Source organism: Micropterus salmoides, unplaced genomic scaffold (assembly GCF_014851395.1).
Source record: "Micropterus salmoides isolate LMB-PRFRI ecotype aquatic unplaced genomic scaffold, ASM1485139v1 Ms_hic_scaffold_2, whole genome shotgun sequence".
NCBI lineage: Eukaryota > Metazoa > Chordata > Actinopteri > Centrarchiformes > Centrarchidae > Micropterus > Micropterus salmoides.
The window spans coordinates 40,733,381-40,758,712 of record NW_024041150.1 but is presented as its reverse complement, the minus strand read 5'-3'; the positions used below and the strand labels follow the sequence as shown (position 1 = coordinate 40,758,712).

The 25,332-nt window shown below is 38.9% G+C and overlaps 2 protein-coding genes across 5 annotated transcripts in view; both read right to left on the bottom strand.

Annotated features, from left to right (window-relative positions):
- Positions 1–194: 194 nt before the first annotated feature.
- cfi (complement factor I) lies at positions 195–9,278 on the bottom strand. The gene is made up of 18 exons (XM_038732422.1): positions 9,160–9,278; positions 8,986–9,046; positions 8,319–8,494; positions 7,748–7,901; positions 7,400–7,463; positions 7,138–7,303; positions 6,728–6,930; positions 5,210–5,317; positions 5,006–5,131; positions 4,528–4,554; positions 4,398–4,418; positions 3,753–3,895; positions 3,430–3,533; positions 2,279–2,383; positions 1,938–2,113; positions 1,310–1,411; positions 1,074–1,222; positions 195–537 (listed from the first exon to the last, which is right to left on the bottom strand). Exons 1-18 carry the CDS (start codon positions 9,261–9,263, stop codon positions 469–471), a joined length of 2,058 nt encoding a protein of 685 aa, XP_038588350.1. The 5' UTR covers positions 9,264–9,278; the 3' UTR covers positions 195–468.
- A 268-nt stretch (positions 9,279–9,546) lies between these two features.
- The window catches only part of LOC119913095 (tetratricopeptide repeat protein 39B), a 29,396-nt gene continuing 13,610 nt past the window's right edge, over positions 9,547–25,332 (bottom strand). Inside the window, exons 5-22 of one of the 4 annotated variants that reach the window (XR_005446369.1) lie at positions 24,771–24,841; positions 24,574–24,641; positions 24,192–24,256; positions 23,824–23,929; positions 23,401–23,466; positions 23,167–23,275; positions 22,840–22,907; positions 22,553–22,612; positions 20,915–21,076; positions 20,305–20,396; positions 19,838–19,958; positions 19,486–19,597; positions 18,645–18,762; positions 18,412–18,528; positions 17,891–18,001; positions 11,815–11,895; positions 10,541–10,995; positions 9,547–9,694 (exon numbers count right to left, since the gene is read on the bottom strand). Coding sequence is in view for 1 of the 4 variants with exons in the window: in XM_038732423.1 (XP_038588351.1) it covers positions 10,950–10,995; positions 17,909–18,001; positions 18,412–18,528; positions 18,645–18,762; positions 19,486–19,597; positions 19,838–19,958; positions 20,305–20,396; positions 20,915–21,076; positions 22,553–22,612; positions 22,840–22,907; positions 23,167–23,275; positions 23,401–23,466; positions 23,824–23,929; positions 24,192–24,256; positions 24,574–24,641; positions 24,771–24,841 (1,474 nt within the window). In the remaining 3 variants the exon portion in view is untranslated. Of the gene's footprint in view, positions 9,695–10,539; positions 10,996–11,814; positions 11,896–17,890; positions 18,002–18,411; positions 18,529–18,644; positions 18,763–19,485; positions 19,598–19,837; positions 19,959–20,304; positions 20,397–20,914; positions 21,077–22,552; positions 22,613–22,839; positions 22,908–23,166; positions 23,276–23,400; positions 23,467–23,823; positions 23,930–24,191; positions 24,257–24,573; positions 24,642–24,770; positions 24,842–25,332 lie in introns of those variants that run through there. The other 3 variants (XR_005446368.1, XR_005446367.1, XM_038732423.1) reach the window with 3 other exon arrangements.

Sequence of the window (25,332 nt, the reverse complement as noted above, 5' to 3'; positions counted from 1 at the left end):
CATATGAATAATTTTGATGATTCATCCTACACTTAGGGGTCATATAGGCTACATGCATTTCTATAAAGTATTTAGACAAACAAAGTTAGCTGTAGAAACAGCAATTTCTGTTGCTTCAATACATGTAAAACAGCATTTTATTGACAGTTGCTAGCTATAGAAACACATCTCAGCCTTAAAAACAGTAAACAATATATTTTAAGAAGGTAGTATTTTAATACTGATACAATCAGTAAACAAATAATAGGCCATTTAAAGTATGTAATTATTTAAAAATAAAAGCACTTCAGCTCGACTCCTTACAATTTCAACTTTAATTCACAGTAAACAAAGTGTCCATCATCACACAGCTGTAGCCAAGGTAAAGGTCTGAGAAAAGACTACTTTAATCAACAAACAACTATGACTGGTGAAGTATTGAAAGAGTACAATGTGTGTGTGTGTGTGTGTGTGTGTGTGTGTGTGTCATCAGGAGTTGAACCTGGTGACTGCAGGCCACCCTGTATGAATTCTGATCCACTCAAAGTAATGAGCAACCTGTCAGTGAGAGAGAAGGGATTCATATTAATGTTATGTTATCATTTGTGACATTATTTGTGTAGCTGTGTGAGTGAAGCACTGAATATGAAACTGAAATTTTTGTCTTGGCAGTGTTTACGTTGTGCTGTGTGGCTGACTGTTGTTTTTTAAATGTATTCTTTTTTTCTAAAGAAACAAAATATACATGAAAACGTGTTCACACTAATGTCAGAGAAATGTGACATTAAAGCGATTTAATCTTATTTTACAAGAAAGTCGTGTGAATTCAGGATTCTGGAGACTTTTTGTATTAGACTTTATACATGAAAGCTGTGTTCATGTTTCTTTGTTAATATCATTATGAAGAAAAAAAACAAATCATGTTCTAAATATAATATATATATATATAATTTAAAACATTTTCACATTATACAGTGACATACAGTAACTATATATAACTGCATAGGCACTATCTCTATATTGCATTACACTGTATGCTAAACCATTATAAATCAATCTTCCCTGTTTATATAATAAATAAATACTTTTTTTACCTGTGTATAAACTCCAGGGAATCCTGGCTGACCACATCTCTCTCCCCAGCTGACAATGCCCCACAGGTAGGAAATCCCCAGTTCATCTTTACAAACCAGAGGACCTCCACTGTCCCCCTGACAGGAGTCTACACTGCCATCCAGATCACCTGTGCACATACAAATTACCACCTGCGCAATGTCTTTAAAGCAGTTGGTTTATGTGTATGTAGCTCATCAACCAGGTACACACCCACCTGCACACATCATGCCAGGTTTGAAGCGTCCTTTGTAGAATGTCTGACAGTTGGCGATGAGGGATACGTTGGCCCAGAGCAACACCTGAGCTGCTTTGCCATCTGTGAAAAGTCATCAATATTTAAACACTGACGTTATCATTTTCAAACTGACAAATCTCATTTTCCTCCATTCAAGCTCATTTACAATCTGAATGATTTGTATGCAGGTTTCAGAGCATTTAATTAATTTAGATATTTCATAGAAAGCATTTCATGCCACAAAATATGTATGTTGATTTTTGAATAATTATGATGTAATTAATATAATTACTACATTGATTTGTAACACTTTGTTCCACAAAATGCAATTTTGTGATATACATGATGTGGAGGTAGGGTTCATTATAAAAATATGACTAAAATATTTGCAAATTAGGTTACAATCAGATTATTAAAATACAATGTTAAGTGTAAACCTTGTGAAGTTTATTTTCTAACTTATTTTAAAGACGTTTTCAGCCCATTTTCCTCCTCACTTTGTATCACCCCAGGCATTTTCTTAGCAGCCCACGCCTCCTCACTTACAGTGTTACAGTTGTTGTAGTTGGACTCCACTTTTGAGGGAGTGGTGACATAATGCACATACCAGCGGTTCGTCCCCATCCAGAGATGCTGCAGGTGTGGTTGGGTTGAAAGAGTTGGGTAGACCAGGGAACACAGACGGCACTGACTGCTGGGTTGTCCACCAAACATTTTTCCTTGAACGGAAGCTTCTGCAGTTGAACTAGAGCAATGTCGTTCTCGTAGGTGCTGGCGTTGTACCTGCAAGTCAGTTATTTTAAATTTTTGCCCATTCTGTTACCATTCAGTTAGCGTTAATAACTACAGTCATGTGTAATGATTGAGCTAAGTAGGGTTATCGTTCAGAAAGATAGACAGATAGATAGATAGATAGATAGATAGATAGATAGATAGATAGATAGATACCTGGGGTGGATGCGAATGTCTGCAACAGGAACAATGTCAGTCGTGTCCTGAGCTCTAGACTTCTTCCAGAGAGAAAACTTCACCTTGAACGCTGAGGGGTTGGGCCTGGTAAAGAGAAATGGGTGAGAGACTATTATTATTATTACATTTGAAAGAGAAAGTGAGTCAAGAGACTACTTCTCCTACAACTTGTGCACAACCACTTCCCAAACAAAAGGTACCACCACTATTATTACAATTTTCTTAGTGGCCCAAATAGATGATATTTCTTTCTGGAAATTACATTTGAATAAGTGGGAGTTGTATTATATGTTATATCTTATGTTAGAGGATTAGACAATTATGTGTTCATGACATCAGATATTGGAGAGAGAGAGAGAGAGTCCCAGAGTGTTGCATTGTGAGCGGTTTGCAGCCTTAATGTTGGTGGTATAGCAAGTTTATACAACTCTATTTATAGTGTGTTTTTTTGATTCAATCAGTCCTGGTTCAAGTGTTTAGTTACTCCATTTTAATATACACGAGTTTCTGAAGGCTTGTGTTTTGCTGCCACAGAGGAAATTAATTCCTGACTAGTGAAAACATGTAGAAAGCGTCACCCAGCGTCTTTACTGCAGAATCATCTGTCAAGCAGCTAAGAAATAATGGTGTCACACTGTGTCATAATGACACTAAAGTAGCATTATTTCATGTTTATGCCTTTACAAGAGAAAAGCCTTCAAGAATGAAAACCCCCTGTCACTCTCTCTGGTAAATGTTGCCAACATGGCTATTCTGAAAGTGTGCATGTCTTCTCAAAGTCTTTTTCCAAAAACAGCTGTCAGAAAAGACGGGTCTTCTCATGATGAGGGTCGTCTTATATGCGGGTCAAAACCATAGACTGCGTGAAATAAGTCAGTGTTGTCACCATGATATCACCCATTGGTTTGTGGACTACCATTTTGGAGCCTTAAGTTTGGCATTTAGGCCGTCATCATCTTTTTTGGACCTGAATGTTACAGTTACCCTTAAGTTCATTGATTGTTAAATGTACACAGTGCAACAGACATGATTTGCCTCTCTCTGGAGTTTGGTGCTTGGCCAATACGTACAATAACTAACACTTCATGCTAATGGCACTGCATCGACATTTACTTGAACACTCATCTTACCTGACGCAGTGAGCAGCAGTGAGTACCCAGCATCCTCCGATATAAGCTCCTCCACAATCGATCTTCCTGTTCTCCTCCAGAGCAATCTGCCACTGGATCTGAGTCTGCAGACAGACAAACAAGGCAGAAAAGAAACAGTGTTCACAGGAACATTGAGTAGGTCAGTGGCTTCCCACCATTGTCTGTCTTTCCACGTTTTGAAAGTTGAAAATGCGGTGGCAGCACATGACCAAGGGGAAAAGAGTTTGGGAACTGAAATCAGAAATGATAATAGTAATAAACAGATGTATTGTAATTACACAGACAGTGAGTTTCTAACTGACCGGGTTTGCTGGGACTCCTCCCACCACTCGCTTGACTCGGCTGGTCCTTCCTCGTTCTTCCACTTGCACATGGTCCACTGTGGTAATATTGGGAATCCCGCAGTATAACTTGGACTCCAAATGCACCCTGTTGGCCCTAATTTCTAGACACACGTACAGAGTTGTTGAAATTCAAATCCGGCTCTGATGAGATCTGACATGGTCTTGGAAATTAAGGATGTAACCTGACTTGAGGTAAGAGATCACCTGATCACACAAATGGACACCTGACCATTTTAGCCATAAGTGGTAGTTGAACAAGACCATGGGTTTAATCTGTTTTTATAACAGCCTCCACTAGTTTGAGTCCTTAAACCAGATGTAAAAAAATAATGAGGTCCAACACTGATGTTGGGTGACAAAGTCTGGGGGTGGTGATGGAGCAGTGTGAGAGACCAGGGTTCAACTCCCCACTGTGACACCCACCAATGTGTCCCTGAACAAGACATTTAGCCCCTAGTTGCTCCAAAGGCGTGCAAACTCGGACATAAAAAATAGCAACTGTACGTCGCTTTGGATAAGAGCGTCAGCTAAAAATGAGTACAATGAAAAAAAATAAACAATGATAATACCATGCTGTAAAGTGTTACTGTTCATGCCACATACCGTTTTTGGGAGAGATGTACTCTGAAATAAAGAAAAAAAAACAAATGATCATTACCACCACCAACAACAACAGTTTCCTATGAAAGGTCCAACCAACTGGTGTTGATGTTGACTTCAGTTGCAGGCATACCTGGTATCAGGGATCTCTGCACTGGGTCTGTGGAAAATAGAAATATCTTACAAAACTGTCAGAATCTGCCAATAATGCCCCAACACTAAGTGGTAAAATATAACTACAAAATTACTACTGCACTGGGGGTGGTGTTCCTGAAGTTGGTCAGTGTTGAACACGTATTGGTTTCATTGGGCTATACTTTGTTAACGACATGCATACACTAAAGAGAAGACAAAACATCTGTTTCCCAAAGTGTAATAAGCTTGTCACTTTTGCTTTTAAAGTTTGCCCTTGATTTCGCTTTGGTCTGTCTGCTGGATTAACTGATTAATAAGAGGTGGAGTCTAACAAATGACAGAGACTGTCAGTTTAAACCTCAAGGGAAAAGAAAACTGCAACCGCACACAGAAAAGAAAGCTAAAGTTTCTGTGATTTCCAAAATTAAATAGAAGAAAATAATGCCTGGGTAAACTAATAAAAAAAAATGTCTCACTGTTGTACACTGATTTGAGTTTCTCTGATTCATCCTCGCCATCCAGACAGTCAATCTGTCCGTCCAGGAGTGCATCTTTATGCACACAAACACCCGTCTTGCAGCGGAAACTACCGTTCCTGCAGTCTGACAAACAAAATAATTCACATTGTAAAAGACAAGACATACCGGGTTATCAAATCTATTTGTGTGTGTGTGTTTTACTTTTGCAGCACATCTCATCACTGCGGTCGCCACAGTCATCAACTCCATTACACGTCTGGTTCAGAAGCACACACTTTGTGTTTACACATTTGAAGCCACACTCCTCCTCTGAAACACAGAGAGAAAAATGTCACAATCCTGGAAAAGTACACCAAAACACAAGAGACAACTTCTCAAATTGAATCCTGCATTATTGGTCCTTGAAGACAAATACTCAGCGACCCAGGGAACTCCAGGTCTTAGGTGAGGGCCAGACAGATGGTAGGTTATGAAGACCCATTCTGACTGATTGTAAACAGTCACAGACATTCAGGTAGCCTGCTGCACCTGGCTGGTCACAGATGAGGATCAGTGTTTTTTTGTGGAACAAGAAGATACTGCCAGAATTAGGTTTAGGTTTTGTGACTATGCACTGAATATCAGCTTCACCTTCAAGCATCCAGGCCAGCTCCTGGATATCTGGGCTGATACGGGTACCGCTGACACAAGTCTGCAAGCCATAATTTACCTGGGGAACCTCGCCTTATTTAACAGTTGCTTGGTGCTTGATAGCTGGATTATTTCCCTTTTCCACCGCATGGTACCAGATCGACTCGCCTCTACTCGCCTTTTTTGGTTTCCCATTGGGAAAAAGTTGGACCTGTATCTGCTACCTGGTACTTTTTTTTGTATCACCTCCATCGAGGTTCCAAGTCAGCTGCGGTGATACCAAAAGGTGACATGAAAACACTGCAGACTACTGATTGGTCACTATTCACTGCATCGTCATTGCAAGCATCAGACAGGAGCCAGCAACAGAATGTTTAATATTTTACAATTTTCGTATGCTGTTTCATAACTAAATCCACTTCTGAGATGTTTGTGCTGTGTTGAACATTACGTCGCAGCAATTTTGTGCAGCGAAACAAAGGGTTGGACTATATTCAGTGATGGCTGACAGTACCAAGGAAACCTGGCTGCTACGAATGAGTAAGTTGATGGCCATATGTTTGAGGATACACAGGACTAGCTTTCAATCAACCACCAGATTGCTGTAAAATGGATGAGATGGTGGAGAACGCTGTTGGACAGGCCTGGTAGATCCAAATATTTGGCAAGGGATTGCTGGAAACTCCAGGTGAAGAGAAAACAGATCTTGTTTATAGCCTCCTTGTGGAAGAAGCTGCTAAGAGCTTTTGTCAGAAGTTCAGTGTATTCACGTCTTTCTTTGTGATATTCCAAGAATCCCGTGGTGGCAAAAAGGGCTGCCACTGTGGTAGTTACAGATTCAAAAGACAGGGAGAGGAAAGACTTTAATGACTGAGAGAGGCGGATTATTGGGAAGCCTCAGCAACTCAGGGGTGGAAGGAAACACCTTGCATATGCTGTTGTAAACAAGTGCAGTGGAACTGCGGACCTTAATCAACAGGTATGCTGTGTGGATAAGTGTCAAGATTTGAGGGCACGTCACTGGCAGGACAGCAATAGCTACTAAAGGCAATGATAGAAAAGAATAGAGTAGAATCAGTACACATTGACCTTTTGGTGGTTGTGACGCCTCATAGCAGGTTGCAGTCGCGACCATCCTATAGCCAATCTTGTTGATCTTGTTGGAGATTACACACTCAGCGAGGGAGTTCTCATAACCTTGGCAGAGGATGCTAACACAGCTGTCTGGGTGCTGCTTGTCATGGGATGTTGTCAGGGATTTGTATGGAATGGAAACAGCGGCCACGGCACCACTGTAAGCACACACACAAGTCACATTGTGGCTACTGTATACTGTCACTGACAAAAAGCCATATAACAGCTTGTGGAAGGCATGTTTTTCATTTTGATGGTGCTACTGTAGGGTAGCAGTGGGTGGTCTACTTTTTGGCATGTTCTTCATTTATGCCAAACTGTACACATGCATATTGTAAAAATGCAATAAATATGTCTCCTCTCACAGTCGCTGCCCATATTCCTTGCAGATCACGTTAGCAGCTGCCATGTTCCAAAACTTCTTACACACCAGAAACTCCATCCCATCTTCAGTGCTCCTATTGTTGGGAATGGTGACCGTGACCACTCCTGTGACTTGGTCTATTGAACTTTTGAACTTCTGATGATTTTCTAGGGTGAGAGAGCGATAAAGGTGACAGTTACTATGTCTAGAAATCTAACAGTGATATTTAAAATAATGCACTGATTGTATCTGTGAGATTGAACCTCCGCAATTTTCCCCAAAGTGGGACATGGCGGGTTTCTTGGTCCGACATGAGAGAGCCATCATCTGGAAAACAGATCACCGTTGTGAAAATTCGGTTCCTGAATGATACAATTTCCATGTCCAAAAGCAGTTACATTCACTAATGTACTCTCTTGAAATGGTTGCACTATTTTATACTGATTTCAAATCAGAATCTGTTGGTAGTTTTTGCATCTTTTTTTAAGGGTTCTGATTCTTGACAAGATACATAAATGAACTATCTATCAATAGCAAATTCCTCATTCGTGTTTCTACAAATGTTCCAATTCCACACCAGCAGTCGATACCCAAACCTATACATGAATTACCTGGCAGTAGGAGCGGTAATTTCTATTGTCCCGCCCACAGACTGGGGTCGTGCCCTCAGTGGGACACAGATAAGGTGGTTTACATGAGCATTGTCCTTCGATGCAACGCTCCCAAGGACGACAAAACACCAGGTCACATGATGCACGCGTTAACCTGAAAAATGTTAAAAGATAGATCATAGAGACTACAAACACAGGTTAATCTCACATTACTTATACACAGATTATTACAGTGAGCTAAGAAAACACAATTAACTCTACTGACAGTAAGCCTTAGACAAATGGCAAAGGACAAACAGCTCCCAAGGACAAGGATTTCCCCAGGTAGTCAACAGTTGTATCTTTAAAAACTGAATATAATTAGTTGTTAGATTGTAGTGAACACAAACCCATTCATTTTGGTCTGATTCTGCTGCACTGACAATTCAGAGTCAGTGTTTATGTCAAACAAGGCAGCCTTAATGTGCATTACTGACAAACAGGAAGAAAAGGCAAAAACATAACAGACCACAGAAACTAAGAAGGAAAATTAGACATCCAAAGGAGGCCCAGCCAATTATAATATACGTACTTCTTTTCCAGACACTCAGGCGGACCCAGAAAATCTTCTCTTTCAGGGGTTGTGGTGGCCAGAGGGGTGGGGGGTTCGGTAGTCAACTCTGGTTCCTGCTCATCTGTAAATAATAGATCCTCATCGTCTAACTGCTGCTGCATGATTTGCACATCACCTACAGCTCTGGCTGTCTCCTGTTAAAAGTGTTGTGCAGAAGTTAAACTTATAACATTAAATAACTAAAGAAAAAGCTCTCTTGAAAAACTTTTAAGCTTGGGTAGGTAATGTCGATGAACCTAGCAAGAGACAGCTAGATTTTGAAGTATCTTACTGGAAAAATCCCACCCCCATCCTTCAGGCCTCCTTCCAAAGCCACTCCCCCAAAACCCATTTTCATGCGCAGCGAGTGCCCAGACACAGGTAGATAGGTCGCCAGGTCAGTAAACCATGCTTATTTAATTTTTGTGTCAGAGCATTTGATTTATTGATTGCTGTCCGGATCTAATAAGTAAAGAAATTCAACAAATATAGTAAAACATACCTCTGTAATACATTGCCTACCCAAGTTTAATACAAGTGATAAAAACACATACAAGTCCGACAAATAAAGACAAAAGAAAAATTGATTGATTGTTTTTAAACAATTAAAAAATAAGGATAAAAGACAGCATGAGTGAGAACTCACCGTTTCAGAGTGAACAACGAGAAGAAGCAGCAAGAAAAGAAAAAGTCCGGTCGATCTCATCCTGACAAACAACAAGCAGTCTGGGTTTACCAACAGCTTGTCACAAAAATGTTTTCTTCTTTTGTTTCCTGTGGTTAAAAATGCTGTTACTGATTGACAAAGGAAAATAATTACTTAGACTCGACAACTGCTGCAGATACAGAGAGACCTCTATTCTCTCTGTAAGGGAGCGCTGTGACTGACAGTCTGATATCTGCTCTGTCCACTGATGATGTCATCAATCAATCATTAGCTTGTCTTGTCAATGTTGACACACATACACACACACACACACACACACACACACACACAGACATGTGAACACAGGCCGGACTGGAGATTATTTCAGCTGACTGATCACTTACTGTAATGTCACATAATGAGTGGACAATGAAGAGACGGGGGAAGAGTTGTTTATGTGCATGCGGGGAAAGCCAGATTCCTGTAACCACACAAACACAAATATGTAGGTGGCACAGTGGGTCAGTACTGGAGGTTGTGGTTTGAACATGATAGGTACAAAAGTACAGGTGTAAATATCAAAATTGAATTCTACTCAGCTGCCAGCGGGGGACACTTTGCGTTGTCATCCTTAATGTTATTAGTAACTCCTGTGCTTTGTGACAAGTCAAAAAGCCTTCTGGGAAATGGCATGCTGGGACAGGCGACCCTGAATAGGATAGATGAATAAATGGATGTACAAATAAGTTAATGTTCAACATTGTATCAATAAAAGAGCATTTCAAAATCACTGTGTACTTATCTGTGAGACTTTGAAGTTTCAACTCTGTTCATTCTGATGATATTATATATTTTTCTTCTCGTCAATAAATCTCGTGCTCAGAGCCATACACTGAATGTATCTACTAACAAGTAAATCCTGATGTCTCTTCTCACTCTGAGCCATAGTGCTCCGTTGTTTCCAAAATTCCATTAATAACACATCAGTTAGCCAAACTGCTGAACTGGGTGACTTGTTTCCTTCATCACCATGAACACACACACAGTGAACACATACACTGTCCTGCTGACTCAGATAATCACTAATGCACCACATGTGGATTCATCAGCCAACAACAAACCCAACAAACACACTATTTCGCTGTTTGTTTGATAATGATTACAGCTGTTTTGGGGGAATTGGTGAGCTGTTTTAAAAGATTTATGTCTTCAAATGTATTATTGTTGTTTCAGGTTACCGGAGTCTGGGTTTTCCTAAATGTACACACAAACACAAAAATGACTCCCCCCTCTCGCTACACACACACCTACACACACACGATCGATAAGATGGGGAGAGAGAGCAAGACAGATGAAAGATATGCAAGATTGTGTGACCAGGCCTTAACAGCAGAACAAGTAGGGGACTCATTAAATATCAGTTACACAAAATGTTTTTGACTTGATAATAAATCAACGGACAAGTAGGGTGTTTTTCTCATAGACTCCAATATAATCAGACTTGCAACCAGCAATCTGCTGGTCATTAGATAGACTGAAGGTTTAAGGAACTCACGCATTGGCTTCACTTTTCAGACCTGGAGGTTGCCGCTTGGTCCTACCCAATCCAATGAGCAGCAGTGATTACCCAGCAGCCTCCGAAATAAGCTCTTCCACATTGAAACCTTCTGCCCATGTCTACAGCAACCTGCCACTGGATCTGAGTGCGCACACACACAATAAATTTACTGCAGACACACAGTTTATTGGCCAGATGTCATTAAATAACAGCTCCACCATGCTCTCTGCTGGTTTAGTCATTAGCATGTAGTTTATGGGGTAATAAAGATGATAAAATCAGATTAGACACAGATTTGCGTGTAATTGACCGGTTGTGTTGGCAGTCCTCCCACTACTCTCTTAAAGCGGCTTCCTCTTCCTCGCTCCACTTCTCCATCATCATTCACTCTAGCTGTTCAGGAATCTCACAGTTGAACTTGGACTCTGCGCGCCGTCTGGTGGCCTTCGTTTCTAGACAAAAACAGAATTGAAAGCACTGCTTCTGACAATAATTCAACTGAAATCATAATAATCCGTCTCCATTTTAAAGAAAAACATGCCAAAATGATCTTAAAATATACCTTCTTTTTTTTTTTTTAATAATTTAAAGTAGGGATTCCTGCAGTCCATTATATATATTTGTACAACAAAAGAACAAAGTGATGTTGGCTAACAATACTATAATAATCATATCACAACATATAATTATATGATTATAGCTATGTTTTACCATATTGTCAATAATGTGTGGTTGTTAATAAACCTGCTACAATCCCATAATGACCATATTGCATAGCCCACCATAAATATACCAACGCTGTTCATGTCATATTTATAGCATCTGTATATTAATCTTGTTACTGGTGAAATCTTCTGGTTCTTTAGTTTAGCTGATATTGTTTTATCTTGCTATTTGGGACAGAGATTACACTCATACTGATATCTGACTTTTGCATAACTTGGAATAAAGGTAGAGGTCTGGTTAACTTTCTCATTGACAATGTTCGGTGACCCCTGCACACAAAAGAGGATTAGAAGAAAATAAACATTTTTAAGTAAAAAAATAAATAACATAATAACAAAAGACAACTCTGACTCTTAAGGTGCATTTTGAACAAGGAACATCCAATCACAAAGTTTGAAATTATATTGCGTGCTGCTAACAGCGATCCCATGATAGCACTTTGTAAATCAGATTAATCTAAGATATTGGGTTAATTTTGGATGAATTCAGCAAGTATGTTTAACTGCAACAATAAAGGCCTCTGAATTTACATTTCTAATTCGCACCTCTCATTGTCATCTTCTCAGTAGCAACAGCAGCCGAGACTCATGGGTGTTGTAGTACATTGACATATCTAAGATGCCAAACTGTGGAAAAAAGAAAACAGAATTTTCCAAAGGTATGGAGAATAATCCACGGGAAATTTAACATACACAATGTGTGTGTAAACACTGGGAAAACATACACTGTTTTAAGAAAGCAGAGTTTCAAAACCCTGTGAGTTTTACTGCTGAAAACTGCTTATTCATATATATATATATATCATATACCATATACAGGTAGAAATTTAATCACAAAAATCAACATAGACCACCAGTAGCTAACTATGAAATAAAGTTAAAATGTTTAAACCAGATTCATAAGAGACAGAATGTTTTTTTTAACTAGAGCTTACGCTCAGATGACTTTTATTTAGTTCTGAGTTTGGAAAAAACAGATAACTGAGGAGACTTCATGCTGACAGTTCAGCTGCGTATAACTTCAGACAACGTGTCAATATTATAATGTTAATAAATCAAAACCAAATGGAACCAGAAACCATTCATTTTCATTTAGGTTGAATGTGCTTTTGACAGGATCTAAAATATCAAGACACATTTACACTTCAGACCCGTTTCAGCTTGAAACCTTGAAAAATTAATTGCGGTATTTTCTGTTTGCATTAGTTGGTACAAGCCAGATCTGGAAATAAATGGAGACACAGAATTCTGACAGACATTTAATCACACAGTTAAACAATAACAAGTTCCTAAAACGATCAAATTGTAGTACACATTGTAGTACACGTTCCTGATGTACAAGCATGATTGTTATATGAGTATAATACTTCAGAGAACAGTGCAAGCTAACTAGAGGTCAGATGGGATACATCTGTGTAAAAGTCCTGCATATATGCATTGATGCCACAAATGCACCGAAAGCATCAGTCGTGCACACTTATATCATCTCGATGTCTGAACTAGAGCATTATCCAACAAGTTGAGACAAATATACACTTCAAGAGTGCGTCCAGTGCATTTTTGGCAAAAAATGCAATCAATAAGACAGTACGAAGAGAGAAAAGAGGAAGGTATTGTGTCCTGGAGTGTATAAAGGCAACTAGCAAAATAATTATGGCTTTCAAAATGTATTGCACATATTTGACATGAAAAGTTTTTTTAGTAATTTTGGACAATACATTTTATTATGTATCACTGCTATAATATATGGTTCAATAATTTAACGCACACAACAAGAAAAATTAGAAACAAGAATCAGTGACTGCACAAATCTATCTATATTTCACTACTTTAGCCAGTTTGATGTTTGCAGTCCAGTCAAAAATTATGTATTGTCTTTCTACAGTTATCAGTAATACGCTCGTTTTCTTGTGTTAATTTCCTAAAAACTATTTATTCAGCAGCTAAACGCTTTTGTTCATGTTTGCTGAGTGTTCAGTTTAGCATAAGTATTGGGGGTTAGGCTATCGGCTATCTTTGGTGTCTAAAATCCTTCGGTTCAGGTTAGCTAACGTTTAAGTTTCATTTACAATAACTGTTTATTGCTATCCATCCTTCCTCCTCTGAATCCTTTCCTGCTTTTCTCTCAAACATTACGCTCATTTCACAAAATTTTTGGAGCCCTCAGCCTGTTGTTATTTCAGGATGACAAATACCTACACTTTGTCACGTCCTCACATGGCACTCTTAAGTGTCATAGTTCAACGCTAACAGGCCTATTACAAATAACAGAAAAGGTGGGAAACAAAAAGTCAACGTTAATTGTTTTTAAGTTAAGTTACATTACTTGACGTGACTTAACTTATGTAAGTTACATGACGTAATAATTTTAACCCAAAACAATAGTCTTTTCCTAAACCTTACCAAGTAGTTTTGTTGCCTAAACCTAACCAAATTACGGCGTTTCACGACGTTAACCACAAGTTTTATTTTGAAAGTCTAACTGAACATTGCATATTTATTATTGCTAACCTGACCGTGGAGCCCTACACAAAAACAACGCTAAAGGGGTCCCCAGGGCGTTAAAAAGTGATGCCAAGGGGTCTTAATCAAGTGTCCATATGTGAGGTCCTGGCAGGACAATGGGTTGGACCTACCTGGCAGAGATAGAACATCTACCAGTGTTTCCTGTTTTGACTGGAAAGATTAGGTACGCTGATAATATTGACTGGAAAGTTGTCTTTTTAAAGCCGTGATCCAAACATGATTGTCAAGAACAGTTGACGTTTGATAGAGCTTGACAGCTTCTTGTTGAATCAGTAGGAACGTCTTGTTTGTGACGGTCATAAAAAAAGTAATATAAAGTTAAAATAAAATGTTTTTTTCTATTTGGAAAGCAAAAGATACAAAAGACAGACTACAGGACTAGTTACAGGGGGAAAACATTTTCTAGGGGAATACGTGCAGCGCTTCTCTTTTAATGATCATACTTTAATACGACCAATCATTATGTGACAAAACTATAACTGCAAATCCTGGATCTGGATTAAAAATCTAAAAATAATAATAATACCTGAACAAGACAACTAACTACAAGTGATACTTATTTTGTTCTCATTATAAATGTAAAACACGTAACATAAACAAGGCCAAAGAAATAAGAAATAAAGGCTAAAGATTTACACACAAAGAGGCACAAGCATAGAAACAGTGCTAATAAAAGAAAAACGCCATGTCAGTCAAAATGAACAATGAACAATTATTCTTCTATTTTCATTTTATTGCACCACGTGGATCTCCATCTGTAACCGTGAAGCCCGTAATATTGGGTTGTATCGCTTCCTGCCGTAAAGCACATACAGTCACTTCTCATAATAAAAGAAATAAAGAGAATAACATGCAAAGCAAATCCTATAGAAAACCCTATCAATACATACAGCTTAACGCAGAGACACACAGAGGCACTGACATGAACAGCTGAACGAAACACATAAACCAAAGCCTTCTACAAAGAAAGGTTGTGACAATGAAAGGTTGCAAAGGGATTTTTAACAGATTTCTTAAATACTGCCTCTACTTCTTAACACAGATGATGGCCAGAAATAAAAGCATATTGTGAAAAAAAAAAGCTAATATATTTGTATATAATAATGTTATATTCCTTTATTTCATATTTCCATAGACAAGAATTTCCAGATCAGAAAATTGGGTTAAAAATCTTGTTACCATGCTGTGACCAGAATATTTTTATTCAGATAGACAGTCCTTGAGGATTCTGGAAATACCTTCAAAACTGCTTTAAGATATTCTGGGTTCCTGAAAGATCGGCAGAAAATTGTCTTCCAGAAAAACAGATGGGTCGCTCTGTGACACGAATGTAATGATAATAAATGAGAGGCATAAACTTCTTATGTATGCATACATGAGCGTCCGTCTTGAGCAATAATGCTGAAATAATTAATTGATCTATGCCAGTAGGCACATTAAATTAGCATATTTTAAATACACACACACACTATTATATATAATATTATAATTATAACAGGCAACATGCTAACAAGCTAGGAGTGTGATGATGAAACAGCACACTTTGTTAAATCAATCGTGTAGTAGCATACTGACTGACTGAACATTTTAATGATTGGGGCATTATCTATAATCACAGTTATAGTTAGTTAGAGTTCAATTTTGTTCTTGTTGTATAACTAGCAAAATTAGTCAACAACTCCACTGGCAGTTTCCTAGCATTAGCAGTTGATCTCACTATAGTACAGCCAGGGCACTACTGGGCCTTTACTGCATTTATTGCCACAACTCTTTTACATAGAGGACTCTGGTCTTTTGAGTAAAACTATTAGTGACTTTACCAAGAAACTCCTGAACATTTACTGCACTTGGCGAATTATGTTGTTCAAAAGTTTCCCATCACACAAGCACATGAAGAAAATAACACCCAAACTCTTAACAGGCACAAAATACACACAAAAAACAAAAAGGCACGTACAGCGAGACACACATATAATTTGGTCTTTAGGTTGATACATTCATTATGGGGAGAAGGCTAACTGTTACCACTGTCGCATTTAAGTCCAGGTTTACTGGAATCAATCCAAAAAAGTGCATCCTTCACCCCGGTGTTGGACATGGAAGCAAAAATTTGTTTTTAAAGATGAAAGCATTTCATCAAACCATGTCCCAAATCCACCTGGTACAAAATAAATGTACCTTTTTAGTTCGTGACAGTAAATACTTACACTTATACTTGGATATAGATCATGTACATATTAGTAAATAGTATCAAACTACTTGAAGCAAAAGGAGAACAGGCATGAAAGAATGCTCTCTTCTTCTGTTTTTATTGTGGTATTTGGAGATCATAGACTGTGCTTTTTAAGTAACATATTTAAGTTATATAATAGAATATTACTTAATATAACAAAAGGAGAACCAGCACATCTCCCCTGTCAACAGTCGGGATGTTAGCAGCTCAAACAGAACAGCGACTATTGAGATTAACCTTAACCCACCAATCCTTTCAGTATTTTATCAACAGAAGGTTGAGTAAATGCAGAGCGAATGTATTTTTAGTCATGCAAACATTTCTCAAAGGCAGACATGCTCTGTTTGAAGATATATTTTAGCCAATAAGGAACCATATTTCTTTGGCCAAGTAATGGTTAACTGAAGCTCGTGCCCAAGGCCTAGAAAACCTGTGTAGTTAAACTTTAAAAGACAGAGTCTGGTGATAGTGTTTGTATCCCCATTGTGTACATTAATATAGATTAGTCCAGTTTTAATAGAAATTTAGTAAAAAGCAACCTGCTGCTCTGCCACTGAGAGATAACAGAACTGAAACTACAGCCTGTTGAACATGGACACACACCGACTGACAGAATGACCGCAAAGTTGACTGACTAACAGCACAAGTTATTTTAAACTGTGTGCTAACTGTGTGCGCTTACAGCGGTTTGTGTGTGTTTGTTTCTCTTCTCTGTGTGCATATTGCCCAGTATGTGCAAGCTTGGAATGAGTAAGTAATGTTGTGTGTGTGTGTGTGTGTGTGTGAATAAGCCACAGTTGGTGAGAAGGCTGTGATTGCATGTGCACAGACATGTTTGTGTGCTGTGTGCACATGTGGCATGATCAAAAAAGGTAAAGTAAATCAAATGCAACGCCTATACACTGTACCTCTCCCTGCTGATAACATGAATGCACTCAGTTTAATCAGTATTCATGAGTACTCATCAGTAATCATGTTTCAACATCTTTGAACCTGAAATCCGTCAGTATTTATGATTCTATCCTAAAAAATATACATAGCTTTTTGTGAGCAAAGGTCTTGCAATGAGTGCTAACTTTGATACAAAATTATAATCTACTTTACTTTAAGGCCATGATTTGTTTGGTACTAATGCAAGTCAGTTTTTGGAACAGTAAAGATTAGATTTTGGGGCCCGTTCAGACAGAGAGTTGCAAGGCGACAGAAGATGCTAAGCATACAGCAAGACGACTGTAATCAAAAGGGTTAGGGTTTGTTGGGAATACTAATTGGTTTTCTCAGATCTCTCATCACTTATTGGTTTCCCCTTTGTGTTTTGACAGGTGATCCATACCGCATCTTCTCAAAAGTTTAAACATTTTCTTACCTTGTGCTTATATATCAAAAAGTGCAGCAGTGTTGCAGCACTCTCCCGCTCCAGCTGAACGCCTGAAGTCAAAATTGTCCCCTGTGCAAAGCCTCTGAATGAACACGCCCTAAAAGGAAACTCCTCAAATGTTGGTGTCTCCTTACTGACAGTAAAGGAGCCATTATTTACTATTGGTATGTTAAATAAATTGACATTTGCCGTTGAACCGTGGCTCTGCATCTACTGATAAAATCTCAGTTTTAGCTGGTAGACGTTAATAGGAAGCCTGAGCCTGTTTGAAAAGAGGTGCAAGTAAATAAATAATCTCATCTGAGAATAAATAAGGAAAAATAAAATATATGGTCGCGCGCGAGCAATGAAGAAAAAGGGAGTCCTGGTGGACATGTGATCTCACACTTAAGCTTCTTTGTAAAGTGGCAGTCACAACCGATTCATTCACAGCAGCTGAAGTTTGAGGGGAAATCCCCGGATGTTTCATATACTGTTGTTTTTACGTTGTTTTAGAGTATTACGGGGTGCCAACTGGTGATCCTTTGAGGCTGTTGAGGGCTGCATGGATCCTGAAGTGCAGTCTGGACTCCATGGAGTAGTCCTTGTAGTTCGTCCTGATGAAGAACACAAGAACTATTTCAGAATCTTTTTATAAACAAACAGAAATCGGTTTCCCTTTCAAGTGAAAACATTTTAGCCTCAAACTGGCATGAGTGCCTCTGTCTGTTCCATACTATTAAAACATGGCTGTAATTCTAGTGTTGTTGTGAGCCTCAAAGTGCACCTGAGGCTGTTTGGTGTTATGCTTGTAATTTTCCCTTTGAAGAAATACCAAAAATACATTTCATAACAGAAACCAGTTGGACAAGTGTCAGACCTTTTGACAAGGTGTACAGCAGTTTCAAGGTGCAGTACATAAAGGTCAAGTATGTGAAAGTATATAGAAGTGTATAAAGGTATAAAGTTATAAATACCATAATATGTATATTATGAGGTACCATTTGTATGTATGAACATAACTTACTTGGCATTTTCGATGTATGTAGTGGCCTTGGTGAAGTCTCCCTGATGTTTATACAACAGACCCAACTCATAGAGAGTGAAGGGAATCAAGTAGTGGTCATATCGGATGCGACCCTCGCTGTAAGTACACACAAACGCACAAATAGGAAAGTTTATCTTATCAGTCTCTTTCAATAAACACACCTGAACATTTCTGTCTGTGTGTCTTTGTGTGTGTGCATGTGTGTGTCTTACCTGGACAGCACCTGCGTGAAGCAGAGCTCAGCTTGCAATAACCTGCCCAGGTGTTTTAGACAGAGTCCCTTCAACATCTGGACCAGGCAGCTATCATCTGTATGAAACTCTGAGGGGTCTGAATGAGATACACAAGTAATGTAATTTGGTTGTATCTTAGCAGCACGTTAAAATGCAAGGCTTATCTTAACTGCGTGTTGAAGTTTATTCCTTGTCCCTTAATCTTTAAATGGAATGTATGAACTTCTAACTTCTGAAGAGGGCTAATCCCTGGAAGAAGAGCTAACTGAATGTGTTTCTTAAGTGTTAAACATGAGTTCAAACAAGTTCAGCGAGTCAGGTTTTAGATCAACCCACTATGACTAATGTCACTCCATTACTCAGCAACCTCCACTGGCTTCACATAGCCACTTGAATCTAATTGAAGTCACTAATGCTTGCATACAGAGTGACTAGTATTGATGCTTTATTGATGCTTGTATGCTGTTCCTCAAATGTAAGTTCCTTTGGATATCACTGTCTTTCAAATGAGTAAATGTATTGTAATGAGTTTTCAAACAACACTGCTATAGATTGTAAGTGGTGAGACAGCTGGGTAGAAGCCGATGAAATAGCTGTACCGGATAAATATATAATAGCATCATTAATATGGATCTAAAAACCTTTACATGGTATGATTCTGGTAAGTCATTTACAGTATACAGTTTGAACAGAAGAGAAGTAGGACAAGGAGAGAATCCTGTGGAATCCCTGTTTTATTCTCTAGTAATACCTCTACTAGTAATAGTAGTAAAAGGTGTTAGCAGTAGCGCTAGTAGCAATGGTATTATTTTGAACTTACTGGGGTCGTTGCGAAGCTGCTCCTCGGCCGCCTCTATGGTAACCAGCAGGGCCTCGGTACTGTCGGCTCTCTTCCCGAGGATGGTGAAACCGTTCCAAACGTACATCATCTCCTACAGAGAGAGAAAATATCATCAGTTACTACTGCAAACTTATTTAGAGGATATTCCCATGCTCAGTGCGTTCATTCAGCCAAAGCTTTCTGATAGATAAGAGATGATCATTTAAAAATCCCCAAAGGTGGTTTATCTAAATGTCCACATCCTTGAATTAAATACCCTGAATAAATCTGTTCAACTGACTACCACAGATGTGCGTAAATGTGTGTCCGGGAAAAATGTTTGTGAGTATACCAGTGCTGGGATGACCAGGGGGATGGGTTTAGCAGCTTTGTAGCGTCTGGACTTCCTCACTGCAAATTTCTCCGTCGGTATCGATTTTCCTGCCAAGCGCTGTTTCAGCCCCTCCACCTGCCTGCATACACAAATACACGTGTGTACTACTATAATTGTAAGGACCCTCAATAACATTATACATTCCCTTGCCCCTAACCTTAAACTAAATCTAACTTGTATCTTAACCTTGAAACCAAGTCTTAAACTGAAACAGCTCTTTGAAGAACAAAGCATCGGGAAAACTCTCCTCACTTTCTAAAATTGTCCTAGCTTTCTGAAAATGTTTTCACTTTCTAAACTTTAATCCCTGTCAGGTACTTCTTTGTGTATTCCTACATTTTTGAAAATATTTTTTAACCACAGATAATGCTGATTATCCCAAATTCAGTTTAATGTTTTAATGTTAAATGTGGAGACAAACTGACCTAAAGAGCTCCATGATGTCCTCCCCTGTCTTCTTGACTTCGTCTTCTGACATCATACTGAGGATGGCTGCTTTCTGGTACACATAGATAGCCTGCAGAGGGTTAAAAATTAAGATGGGATTTTGCTTACGTGATCCTAATTACGCTCAATCTTCTTTTTCAGTGTACAGTAACAGGATTTCTGTCATTTATGGATTAGTTGACACTCCCCCCCCACACATTTTTTTCCGTCCATGGATGAATGCATTCATGCAGAAGCACTTAAAGATCAAATATTGTGAATAGTTTTTGTAACAACTTACGACAGCACAGTCTCCATTTAAAAAGCCCTAAACAATAAACCCAAATAAATAAACCTCCCAAAAAAATGTCTTTTTAAATAAAAACCACAAGAAAGTCTCAATGAACCATTCAGTTTTATTTGTCTCTGGATTTTTTCCAAATAAGGCCACAAGGACAAATGGGAACACTGGGAGGTGCTATCTATAACCTGTTGGCAGAAGTTATCCATGTTTTACAAAAAACAATAAGGATTCTATAATAATAAAAATCGCTTTTTTCTCTTTATAATTAAATTATATGGTGTATTATCTTTGCAGGGTGTGTTTACCTTGGACCAGCGGCTTTCCTTGCACAGCAGGTCAGCGTAATGGTATGCCTGTTGCCACTCCTGCTGGTAGGAGTGAACCCACATTAGCTCCCAGTAACACAGGTGGTGTATCTGCTTCCACTCCTGCTGGTTGTTGATACACTCTTCGTACCTCGCCCGGGCCTGAAACACACACAGTAAATTTTATACACCAACACTGAGCAGGTTTGTAAATGCAGCACAGGGTCAAGTTAAAAAAAGAAGTCAGGTGAAGACAGGAAAGAGATAATTATTCAAACTTGAAATTCATAACTACATTAAAATTCCACATAATGTAGGTTACATCATAATTTCACTTCTTAGCTGCAGCTGTATAACACTCACCTAAAGGATTATTAGGAACACCATACTAATACTGTGTTTGACCACCTTTCACCTTCTGAACTGCCTTAATTCTACGTGGCATTGATTCAACAAGGTGCTGAAAGCATTCTTTAGAAATGTTGGCCCATATTGATAGGATAGCATCTTGCAGTTGATGGAGATTTGTGGGATGCACATCCAGCGCACAAAGCTCCCGTTCCACCACATCCCAAAGATGCTCTATTGGGTTGAGATCTGGTGACTGTGGGGGCCATTTTAGTACAGTGAACTCATTGTCATGTTCAAGAAACCAATTTGAAATGATTTGAGCTTTGTGACATGGTGCATTATCCTGCTGGAAGTAGCCATCAGAGGCCATAAAGGGATGGACATGGTCAGAAACAATGCTCAGGTAGGCCGTGGCATTTAAACGATGCCCAATTGGCACTAAGGGGCCTAAAGTGTGCCAAGAAAACATCCCCCACACCATTACACCACCACCACCAGCCTGCACAGTGGTAACAAGGCATGATGGATCCATGTTCTCATTCTGTTTACGCCAAATTCTGACTCTACCATCTGAATGTCTCAACAGAAATCGAGACTCATCAGACCAGGCAACATTTTTCCAGTCTTCAACTGTCCAATTTTGGTGAGCTCTTTGTAGCCTCTTTTTCCTATTTATAGAGGAGATGAGTGGTACCCGGTGGGGTCTTCTGCTGTTGTAGCCCATCCGCCTGCTTTGCTGCATACCTCGGTTTTAACGAGTGGTTATTTCAGTCAAAGTTGCTCTTCTATCAGCTTGAATCAGTCGGCCCATTCTCCTCTGACCTCTAGCATCAACAAGGCATTTTCGCCCACAAGACTGCCGCATACTGGATGTTTTTCCCTTTTCACACCATTCTTTGTAAACCCTAGAAATGGTTGTGCGTGAAAATCCCAGTAACTGAGCAGATTGTGAAATACTCAGACCGGCCCGTCTGGCACCAACAACCATGCCACGCTCAAAATTGCTTAAATCACCTTTCTTTCCCATTCTGACATTCATTTTGGAGTTCAGGAGATTGTCTTGACCAGGACCACACCCCTAAATGCATTGAAGCAACTGCCATGTGATTGGTTGATTAGATAATTGCATTAATGAGAAATTGAACAGGTGTTCCTAATCCTTTAGGTGAGTGTATGTGTTTGGTAGTCATCTTCATGTGGACTAATTGGAGTTTTAGACTTTTGTGAGGATATCTTTTGAAAATTAAGACACTTCTGGAAATTGATAACATTGTGTGCGTTTCAGACCTTCTCAAAGTTTCCTCGCAGCGTAGCAATGCGAGCAGAGTAGAAGAGAATGATTGAGCCCTGAAAAAAAAAAGAAGTAGTTTTTAGATTATTGATTTGTATTTGAACATATTTCCAATTACTTTGCAGCTTTTTGTTTCTAACTTTCATTTTTCTACAATTGAAACATAAACACTAAAATCATAGGTTTTAATTTGAGTTTAAATGTCTTTATGAGTCATTAGACTGGACGTGTATTATTTTCTTCAGAATTAGACTTTGTATAGTGGTGTGGATAGTTGGCTCACTTTGGGGTATTTGTGTTGGTACGGCTCTAGCAGAGCTTCAGCTTCCACAAGGTTCCCCTCTCCAGTTCCTGATCAAACACAATATCAACACCATTGTCTTCAGTCTTAATGTAATCACAAGCGGCCTGTACTGAGCATGAAAACACCCTGAGGACCTAATATAGTATAAACATTGTGAATACAGTACTTGTGCCAAAAAGGATTGGCCGCCAACCTTTGAATCGCTCAACAGAATTCAAGATACAGCTCTGGAGCTTGACTACTGTGGTGTAGTTAAAGTTTGATCTATCTATGGCAAAGGGCAAGTGCGTATGTGTGTTTTCCTACCAAGTATCAGTGACACATATGTGTGGTAGAAGAGCAGAGTCAGAGCGCTTAGGATCGACCTCAAACTGTGACTGGAAGCGCCCTCTCTCAGCTGAGACAAACCAAACCCCTGCAAAGAGAAAGGATTATTAGAATATTGTCATATTTTACAAAACAAGAGATTTTCACAGCTGCCTTTCTACAGGGTGTAACAGTTTATTGGGTGGAGTATCACTTTAAAGGGGATATACTGACCCTGTTTCCTGAGAATCCGATGAACTCCAACAACCTCAAAATCCTCTGAGGGAGCAGAGACAACATCTGAAAGAGAGATACAGATACAATACAAACACAATTGAATCATAATGATGAATCATTACACTGTATCTGTTTGAGTATTTCTAGTTTTGATTTGCCAATACGCTGATGACATACTCCTAATTTTGTAAATTCGGAAAAAGAGCAACAAAAAAACTAAAACATTAAATCACTAACTGACTCGATGACCAGTCATTTTTAAAACCATAAACAATATGTAACCACAAGCAAAGAAAATTCATAGAAAACATCTGGAGGTGAGTTTATTTAACTTTGCAGTGAGTGAACTTCTGCAGTGAAACTCCTCCCATCTGGGACTTCAGGCGGGGGAAAAAAAACAAATCCTCTTTGAAGACCCACCAGGTTGAAGGATCCGATGCCCAGCTTGACTCCGCCTTCAAATTGTTTGAACAAATCAGACTGGCCAGCCGCGTCCTCAGTGACATTCAGCACATTCTGACAGTCCCTATTGGACCACATGAAACATGATGTCACCATCAGGACAAGACAGAATCACAGTTTTATTTAAACTCAAATGTTAAACCTTTAATTTAAACGTTTCCATTCAGACACAATGTTTGGAAGCAAGATAAGCTTAATTTAAACAGAAGGATCTTTCAGGCTTTTTCTAATGTTACAGTGTAACGCTTTTAATCTTCACCTTGTTGCTGAGCCGAAGTAAATGACAAATATTATACAGTGGCTGATGGCCTTAAACAGTTACTCACTTGTAGATTTGGTAGCTTGTTCGAATCTTGATCCCTCCTTTGATAAAACTGATCATGTTCTCATCCTGGAAGAGAGGCAGAGAGGGACAAAATTACATTTTATTTAGTGACCTAACAGACTCATTAGCATCATCCAGAGCAGCGACTCCCAAAAAGATCTTCAAGTTCTCAAATTATTGTGGTTCATTAACTGGATGTAGTGTATTGTTACATTATCAATATGCCAAATTCTGTCCTTTATGTCCTGTTATGAGAATTAATGATGATGATGATGATGATGATGATGATGATGATGATGATGATGATGATGATGATGATGATATTCCACATTGAAGAATATCACCCTTGACAGACAGATAAAAACACACACAGTAGCTCTGACCTGTACAAACGTTAGCGTGGCTTTCTGCAGCAGACACTCAGCATAACAGATCTCTGCGTGCATCTCCTCTGCAAACATACAAATGCAGCACAGTGACTCTCTGCTGCTTTTGATTGTATTTTGTGTTTTCTGAGCTGCACTTCCTGCAGACCTCAGATATCAGTCAAACTGAGTGGGTGGGACATGTGTTAATGTACCTTCCTGCAGGTTGGACTGCTTGCTGATCAGACTGGACAGAGATCCAACTACAGAGTTCTTCTTCCTGAACCTGCAGAAACAGTTTGGTTTGAAGACTTGTTACTTGTTTTAAAGACACATACTCTTGTCCTATGGTCACATATCCACACAAGGTGAAATGCCATGAAAACACCCTAAATAAACACATTCAGTCATTATCTGCAATTTTAGTGAAAACTGAAGTGACAATTTTCCAGCAACTGCTGTAGTTTGAAGACAGATTAAAATGTGAAATTTGGCAAATTTTAGTTGTTTGCATTGGGAGGTTATTGCTACAATACAAATTCCACATGAACTATAATAATATATGATTCATTGAACAATATAATAAAAGGCATTTTATTGGAAAATGGAGGAAAAGTGACACCTGTAAGAGAGGTAGACGGTACATTTTTGACCAAAAACTTGCTTGCTTTGCCACATTACAAGAAAATGAACACTTCAATTAAAGATCACTCAAGTCAGTAAGATCAATCCTCTGGGAACAACCAATATCCGAACCAAGTTTTATGTCAATGCATC

Excerpts from the sequence above, each read along its gene's own strand:
- cfi (XM_038732422.1), bottom strand. The coding sequence starts at position 9,263 with ATGACATCATCAGTGGACAGAGCAGATATCAGACTGTCAGTCACAGCG. Across the intron at positions 6,931-7,137 it reads AAGGAATATGGGCAGCGACT|TGGTGCCGTGGCCGCTGTTT; the intron begins GTGAGAGGAGAC and ends GTGTGCTTACAG. Across the intron at positions 5,318-6,727 it reads GGCGTCACAACCACCAAAAG|AGGAGGAGTGTGGCTTCAAA; the intron begins GTCAATGTGTAC and ends TCTGTGTTTCAG.